Raw genomic sequence first — 8,882 nt, forward strand, 5'->3', positions numbered from 1 at the left:
GTAATACTAACGAGCATGTTGGGTGTATTACGGCTGAGGGCCATGGGAGCAGTGGGTATAGTACTGGAGATTAGTGTTGATGCTGGCAGTATAGTAGGGCTTAACATCTCTAAATGTCAGCATCCTGTAGGCGTTAAACGTCTGCTCTCGTGGATCGCCCCGTGGATGCTGTAGTCCATGTGCAGTCGGTTTTCCTGTCCGTGCTGTAATTATTCCATCGATTATTCCTTGACTTAGAGTCAAACAGCAAAAGTTCACAACTCTTTTGGAATAATTGCTTTGGAAGTCCGAGTTCAGCGACAGACCATAAGGTTTAGGATACAGCTCTAGACTCATACGGTCTGTGTTCCTAATGGTGGAAAACGGGTTTGTGATGGATGCGAATGACACTATATGTGTTCAGACCGGGAGCATCAAATCCAGGGGACAAACCTTGAGGATCCAAAGCATAGAAATTGAAAAGCTGCCCATCCTGAGTTTCCAGCGAGACCGAGGCAGAGCCCAGCTTCAGAACACAGGGGTACTCTTTCTCAAACACCACCTGGAAGACCCTCTCCTCCAAATAATGAAGCCGTATGGTCCGGTAACCTTCTGGAATCAGCTCTTCGATGTGGGGTCCAAATTGCTGCATGGTCAACACCCCATTGGGTCCAACTTTAATCTCATAAAAGGTGAGATTTGCGTAACTGTAATAGCCAACATAAGGGGTGGCATCGGGCACTGGGCTAAGTCTCTTCTCTGCCTCTTTTAATGCTTTTTCCATGGCTGGAATGAGGGAATTATATGTTTTTGACACTATGTCCTCCTCCTGAGGTCTCACGCCAGACATGAGCACAACGAAGCTAAGACGGAGTTTGGGGACCATAGAAAACGTGGCGGAAAATCCATCCAAATCTCCGTCTTTCCGAATTACATCGTATCCGTGTTGCTCATTGATTTCCCAGGGGGTCCCAGTCTTGTTGGCAAAGTAATCACTAGAGCACTTTAGAAGTGGGGTCAGCATTGTCTTTAACGTGTCAGCCTCCAGGATTCGTCTATGATAGGTACTCATTAAAACCATGGCCAGTTTAGCCATATCCGCTGCTGTGGAATACATCTGACCTGAGGGGCGATACCAGCCTAGGTCGTAGAGAGGAGCTTGCTGACCGCTGCCATAGAAGCCCACTGCCATCTGTGCCTGTACCGGGGGTGTGATGTCAAACCCTGTGTCCTCCATACCCAGCCGGTCCAGAATGTTATCTGCCACCCAGCGCTGGTATTCTCCTTCGGAGGTTTGCTCTGCCAGGACATGAGCCAGCAGTGAAAATGCCAGATTACTGTAATGACACCTGAAAAATCACCTGAATTAATCATCTTCACATTAAAAGGACAGAAACTAAATTATTATTATTACCTTGTTATTTCACATGTTTTTGATTTGCCACAAATACACCGATCACCTGCTTCAGCTTCCAATCCTCACGTTAGATATCATTTATTATACAGATCAACAGCAAGACAAAGCACCAAGAACATCCCTAGATATGAATGAGGTGCATGGCTGGTCTATACAGCGGTGGGAAATGTTAGAGAGTTGGTGGGGCGTTTATGAGATTTCATCACATCCATGGACTCCCGGGTGTCATGGAAACTCCTGACCAATTGGTGGTTGATTATTAATAGCCTCTGCATGAAGACCACTCACCGTGTTCCAGGGTCGGCCACCAACACATCGTCTCGCAGGAGGTCAATGGCCTGCTCCGTGGTTCCCTTCCACAGGAGATTGGTGGAGCGCAGCCTGCGCGGCAGACCTGAGAAAAAACATCCACAAAGTGATCTGTGAGACTATTCAGACACGAGCAAAAGTTTAAATCTCTGCAATATATGTGGGTTTGGAATAACAAAATAAGTGAAAAAAATGCTATTCTACGCAATTTGTATGCTAGAAGATCAGGGAGCTGATGCCTCCTTGAATGCACGAATCCGTCGTCTCTCACACACTGATCCCTCACACAGTTGGCTTACATTTGTGGCGGCTGAAATCTGTTCTTCCGGCTCGGATGAGGCAGGATGCCTTACATTTATATAATACAGCTTCAATAACAAACATTGTGTCAAATCTATCGGCAGGGGGGATGGCACTTACACCCTTTGTGCAGCCTACGGATGGGTAAATGGGGCCCCAAAACTCATAACTCCTCACCAGCCAAAATGGGAGGCGAGGGGGGTTATAACATGGGCATTGGGGTATAATAGCGGCCATGGATTGTAATTGGATTAGCACCTGATAGGTGACTCGCCATCCTGCGCAGTGTGACCGACGATGGTTTAACTTGTTGGGCGCCTTTCTGTGTGAACGCTAAACCATCCACCATATATCGGTGGTCAGACGACCTGGATTGGCCCAGAGGGTTTTTGATGGAAAAGTTGGAGACGTATCTGTCGAGGGGATCATCCAGTGAAGCCACCTCTCCTTCTTCCCACAGTTTGTACAACATCAACGCAGGGAATATCTTCGAGATGCTGGCGATTCTGCAACAATAGAAAAGATGGAGGACACAATTTCTGGCTGACTTGTGGCACCCAGCACGGATGCCCTATATGCCCTTCATGTTTATCTGTACAGAGGTCACTTAAATGAACAGGACTAAATAAACTTGGATTAAATATTAGATAGATTAGTAAAATTTGACATTTGAATAAATCTACTGAAATTAATGGCAAAGCAACAACACATGTAGACCAATCACCTCCAATTTACAAAAAAATACATAATTAACAAAGCATAAAAATGCATTTTTTACATGGTCCAGCTTCCATTTTAATACATTTTAGTAAAAGCCGTTTAATAAAACCCATTTCATTCACAGTTAGTCCTGGGCCGGTCCGTATTGATATTTTTAAGATGTTATATATAATGTAATTTCCCTTACCGGTAAATCGTGTACTCATTTGGAGCAGCCGAGAAAGGGTCAGATCCATTCTTCTTGCCAAAGTTCCCTGTCCACAGCACCGTGTCATTATAAGTGACAATGGCTGATATGGCGGGCAATCCTGGAGTATGAATTTTTTGCCTCAAAAGTTTGTCCACCTTCAGATAGAGAAGCAAGGGTTATTACTGGAGATGTGCATGTAACGTGATACAAACTGCCTGACTACCACAAGGATGAATATTTTGCTGTAACACCTGATTTATATTAATAATAAGCAATAATAACGTTGCTTGGGGTGAACATGTCCACCTGCGCTGTCTATGAGCCCCCTTTCCAAAGTGAAAGATTTACCAAAATGTTCTATCGGCCAAACGATGGGGCGTTAATTGCCATTACATTAAAAATAAAACTCCTGCTTTCTAAATGGTAGAGATGGTTAGATGAAAAGGATTGTTCCAAACCGCGGGCCAATGCACACCCCTTAATCCATGCCCATTCCAAGGACATATGATATGATATTGAGACGTTTCTGGAGAATGCCTGCCTTCTCTTATATAAACATGTCTGTTAAATAAACAGCTTGGAGGTTTTGCAGAGTAAATGTTATTATAAGAAACTCATGTCTTAAGAATTAAACTCCCAAGGTGCCAGTATATGTGAATCTCACATTCTAATGCCCAATAGATCTGACCTTCTCCAGAGCCTCTTTCAGGATGGGGATTGGGTGCTCCAAAGGCACTGGTTCTGGAAATCGTGGGCACATTTTCACCACATCAGGAACTTTCTCTTTTACTGGAAGACCTGAGAAAAAAATACCAAACCCAGTTACTTCCGGTATCAGTAAAAATGTTGTCTAGCTTCCGAAGTCTAGCTGCCGCCATCTTATTCTTTCCTCGACATGTTTTACCAGACATCTTCTAAGAAGCATTTTCTGATACAGTGACGCCAACTATCCTGGGGGGGATTAGCCAACACAGCTTTTGCAGAAAACCAAGGACTGCCAATACTTTATTAGCCTTGGGGCCACCAATGCCCTAGAAGCTGATCTTCTTAGACTGTGTGACTTGACGTGGAGGCCTTATTGTGTTGTTCACAGTGTGCATACCTGGTTCCTTCTTAGGGAGTTTAAATTGCCATATAAAGCAGCCGGTCATGGCGATGGACACGAGGAACAAAAGCACCAGCCCAAGGTGGCTCCAGTTCACCCTCACTGGGGATCTTCCTCTCAGACCCCTTCTCCTTGATGGCTAATAGATGGGAGAGAACACATAATAATGTCAGGTAAGATGGTAGCACCCTGTCTTATTACTCTTAATAGGGCTTGGAATAAATGAACCCCTGGAGTGTCCAGTCTTGGTGGGCAGTATATCACATGATGTCTTGGTAAGTGATGTCGTGCTAATGGATGCTTTGGGAAGGCACTTGGTTATATCACTTAGACAGCAGGAATTCTAACATAGTTAACCCATGAATCTCACATGTTATAGAGGTCTGATCTACTAACCCTCCGCTAACCACAGCACAGACCCTGTGTGGAGGGTGGGGATGGATTTGCACAATGCTTTGGGTTGTAACCATCTTTCAGGCTAATGGAGCGGTAGATGGTGTTGCTGAGGGAACTCCTACTGCATTAACAAGTTTGGCCAACTGTCTGCAAGATGATTTATATGTTGTATGTAGGGGTCTCCAGCTTTTCGCCACTAAACTCTGTAATTCTCCCTGTTACACATGCGGCCATTGGTGAAATTTCTTTGGTTGGGCGTTTGAGAAATGGTTGTCTCTCAGCCCTGAAGTGTGAGGTCTCACCCTCCATGGAGCAGCTTTCACTTATTGCTTGACTTTATAGAAGCTCCATTCCTGACTGTTCTCGGATATTCCATGAGCGGGTTTAAAAAAACTGTCCAATCTCACGAGCAATAATCCACTAAAACCACATCCCATCTGTGCAAGAAAAAGATTAATCTCCTATTAATTTAAATCGTGCCCTTCGACGAGAGGCACAAACTGGATCTCCTTCTCTCAGGCTGTTTCATCTGAAGCCGATCGGGTTTTGGGACCCCCATCTTTCTTTGATACCCCTCTATGTTTTCTTGAGCCCTGTGACATGTGGTTTCGCCTTGTGGATTTTCTCTGATGACAGGTAATCCCTAATCTCTGGAGCTTTCCCTCTACAGATTTCCAGGTCCTGCTGGGCTGGTTTTTCTCTTAACCCTTTCAGCGGAGGATGGATTTCCCGTCATCTGTTCATAGTGCAGTATAATTATTTTAAGTGTTTGTGTAATAAGAATTGTCTCACCTGGATAGATAAACCATCCATTCCGGCATTAGAAAGACTCCCAGAACCTTAGGCTCGGCCGATCCCTGTAAGGAAAAAAATAATTAAAAAGGGATGGAGAACTTTAATAGCAATCAATTTAATTATTTCTGAGATAATCAATTATTCTGAAAATTAAAATTTTCTGTAGCCCCTGCTCCAGTGAAGGGGGGAGGATTTTGGCAGCAATCAGTAGAATATTGCATCTTCCATGGGGTAATCAGAATGTGAGATAGAGTGTAAGCTCCTGTGAGCAGAGCCCTCCTTACCTATTGTTTCTGTAAGTCAAATTATTATGTTTTGCGCTTCTTGTTGTGTCCTGTTTCCCCAATTGTGCAGCACTGCGGTATATGATGGTGCTATACAAACCAATGAATTATAATAATGTGGCATGAAAAGGTCTCACCGAGAAACCGTTTCTACGGGTGACCATTTTCCACCAAAATGTTCAAATTGAAATAAATCCTGGGCAAAACATGCAACCCAAACAAACCTGATCTATCCGCGTTGCCCTCTGCCCCAGCTCCCTGCCCGGTCTGGTTTTTGGAAGTCCCGCTGCTCTCTTTCAAACTCCGGCTTTATCTCCTTGTACTCAACACAGCTCCTTCACGAAACCTTCTGGCTGCCCACTGCTCCGGAGACAGAATATACAGATTTATCTCAACTACGGCGGAAGATTATTCCACCCCCTCCCCTTGCTGGGGCTTTGTATATAAGTCACATTAGATGGGAAGTCAGACAAACAGCACTGGGGAGATCCAAGATTAGTGACACTCAGCTTAGTTTATACGGAGTCAGAGGCTGCCCCCTGCCGTGGCATTACCATCAATGGATCAAGCGTATAGAATGGATCCTGCTGCACTACAATCCCTACAATCCTATGTTAAAAAGGCTCTTAATATTCAGGATGACCCTGTTGGGTTGACTGTATATGAAGGGGTTCATTTCATCCTGTTTATCCCTCCTTGGAAGCTAAACACCACATGCTCTCTGGTAGAAACTTCAGCCCATTAATCCCAGGCAGCTTTAATGGTCCAGGTCTGCGGGTGCCTGCGCAAACACATGGGGGGGGGGATTTGAGAAAAAGCAACATGTTAACTCTTTACATGCTCCATGCATCCCACCGGTAAGAGTGTATCACGATGGGAATACACTAGTGATGTCCAGTTCATGAACTAATTGTTCTTTTGAACTGAGTCTTTTCAATGAACTGAATGAATCAGTTCAGTAGACTGAAAGAGTCATTTGTAACAGTTTAGTTTGTGAATCATTACCTGCGCTTGTGATATGATCCTAGAGTAAGTCATCTGCGCAGTACACAGACTCACAGACTATGTTGCAGCTCATCAGTTCACTGAGTCAAAGAACCGTTCAGAGCAGCTCTGAGTCACCAGTTCACTGACTCAAAAAAAAAGTTCAGAGCAGTTCTGAGTCACCAGTTCACTGACTCAAAGAACCGTTCAGAGCAGTTCTGAGCCACCAGTTCACTGACTCAAAGAACCGTTCAGAGCAGTTCTGAGTCACCAGTTCACTGACTCAAAGAACCGTTCAGAGCAGTTCTGAGCCACCAGTTCACTGACTCAAAGAACCGTTCAGAGCAGTTCTGAGTCACCAGTTCACTGACTCAAAGAACTGTTCAGAGCAGTTCTGAGTCACCAGTTCCCTGACTCAAAGATAAAGAACCGTTCAGAGCAGTTCTGAGTCACCTGTTCACTGACTCAAAGAACCGTTCAGAGCAGTTCTGAGTCACCAGTTCACTGACTCAAATAACCATTCAGAGCAGCTCTGAGTCAGGGAGGGACTGGGAAGCAGTAACTGCTGCGAGTCACATTGGTAAACACCATTTTACTATTCTAAGAGCCCAAGTCATGACTGTCCTGTAGACAGGGACAGTTGGTAGATATGCATGTTGGTCGCATGCACATTAAACAGCAGCCTATGAATTGAATAGGTCTTCATATACGTGCTTGCTTGTGAGGGACCGTGTAAGATGCATGCAAGGGTCCGTGTGAGATGCATGCGGGGGTCCGTGTGAGACGCATGCGGGGGTCCGTGTGAGATGCATGCGGGGGTCCGTATGAGATACTTTGGGGGGGTCTGTGTTGGATGCCTGCGGGGGTCCGTGTGAGACACAGACGGGGGTCTGTGTGAGATCCAGCAATGGCTGCAATGTAATGAGACCCATTTTACTGGAATATAATTATTATATAACCCTTTCTATTTCCATCCCCTCCTGGAGCCCCAAACCCCTGATGTCCCTCTTTCCTTCCTTGATGCCCCATTCTCCCCCCTGTGCTCCCTCTTTTCTAGGAGGTCAGGATGTTTGCTGGGTATGAGGGTATAACAGGGTTCTACAGCCCTAAAAGCCCCAATAATGTGTATAGATACAGCAGGGAATAAATATATTCACCTGTAAATAAAATACATTATTCTTCTAAATGTCAGATGCAGTGGTTGCTTCGGTAACCACTTGGACACTGCAGCCCCCTGTAGCTCAAATGGTCATGTGACTGGCTCCACCAATGACACGAGGAAATGGTTTTCCTAAAAAAGGAGGGAAGAGTTTGAAGAAATTGAAAAATTAAGAGAAAGGGACCCTTCTACTTTCTGCAGGAAGATTTAAGAAAGTTCCTCATATTCTGTATGAAGGTATAAAACTGTTTTTGGGGCCTCTCATGTTCTCTATGAAGATATAAAACTGTTCCTGGGGCCCCTCATATTCTCTATGAAGATATAAAACTGTTCCTGAGGGCCCTCATATTCTGTACGAAGATTTAAGACTGTTCCTGGAGCCCCTCATATTCTGTATAAAGATATAAAACTGTTTTTGGGCCTCTCATATTCTGTATGAAGATATAAAACTGTTTTTGGGCCTCTCATATGCTGCATGAATATAAAAAACTGTCCCTGGGGCCCCTCATATTCTGGATGAAGATATAAAACTGTTTTTGGGCCCCTCATATTCTGCATGAAGATATAAAACTGTTCCTGGGGCCCTCATATTCTGCATGAAGATATAAAACTGTTCCTGGGGCCCTCATATTCTGTATGAAGGTATAAAACTGTTTTTGGGGCCTCTCATGTTCTCTATGAAGATATAAAACTGTTCCTGGGGCCCCTCATATTCTCTATGAAGATATAAAACTGTTCCTGAGGGCCCTCATATTCTGTACGAAGATTTAAGACTGTTCCTGGAGCCCCTCATATTCTGTATAAAGATATAAAACTGTTTTTGGGCCTCTCATATTCTGTATGAAGATATAAAACTGTTTTTGGGCCTCTCATATGCTGCATGAATATAAAAAACTGTCCCTGGGGCCCCTCATATTCTGGATGAAGATATAAAACTGTTTTTGGGCCCCTCATATTCTGCATGAAGATATAAAACTGTTCCTGGGGCCCTCATATTCTGCATGAAGATATAAAACTGTTTTTGGGGCCTCTCATGTTCTCTATGAAGATATAAAATTGTTCCTGGGGCCCCTCATATTCTCTATGAAGATATAAAACTGTTCCTGAGGGCCCTCATATTCTGTACGAAGATTTAAGACTGTTCCTGGTGCCCTCTCATATTCTGCATGAAGATATAAAACTGTTCCTGGGGCCCTCCTATTCTGCATAAAGATATAAAACTGTTTTTGGGGCCCCTCATATGC

General features: G+C 44.3%; 1 protein-coding gene across 1 annotated transcript; it reads right to left on the minus strand.

Annotated features, from left to right (window-relative positions):
- Window positions 1-349: 349 nt before the first annotated feature.
- LOC149284179 (beta-lactamase-like protein 1) lies at window positions 350-5,229 on the minus strand. The gene is made up of 7 exons (XM_089497110.1): window positions 5,209-5,229; window positions 4,018-4,159; window positions 3,604-3,713; window positions 2,913-3,070; window positions 2,264-2,511; window positions 1,685-1,790; window positions 350-1,328 (listed from the first exon to the last, which is right to left on the minus strand). Exons 1-7 carry the CDS (start codon window positions 5,227-5,229, stop codon window positions 350-352), a joined length of 1,764 nt encoding a protein of 587 aa, XP_089353236.1.
- Between the last annotated feature and the right edge of the window lie 3,653 nt (window positions 5,230-8,882).

This window comes from Sceloporus occidentalis, unplaced genomic scaffold (assembly GCF_023333645.1).
Source record: "Sceloporus occidentalis isolate IW3139 unplaced genomic scaffold, rSceOcc1.0.p SCAF_98, whole genome shotgun sequence".
Classification (NCBI taxonomy): domain Eukaryota; kingdom Metazoa; phylum Chordata; class Lepidosauria; order Squamata; family Phrynosomatidae; genus Sceloporus; species Sceloporus occidentalis.

Bases quoted from the DNA above. Each gene is read 5' to 3' on its own strand.
- LOC149284179 (XM_089497110.1), bottom strand. From the start codon at position 5,229: ATGGATGGTTTATCTATCCAG. The intron at 2,512-2,912 runs GTAAGGGAAATT...CTATTGTTGCAG, and splicing joins AATGAGTACACGATTTACCG to AATCGCCAGCATCTCGAAGA. The intron at 1,791-2,263 runs GTGCTAATCCAA...GTTTTTTCTCAG, and splicing joins GATGGCGAGTCACCTATCAG to GTCTGCCGCGCAGGCTGCGC.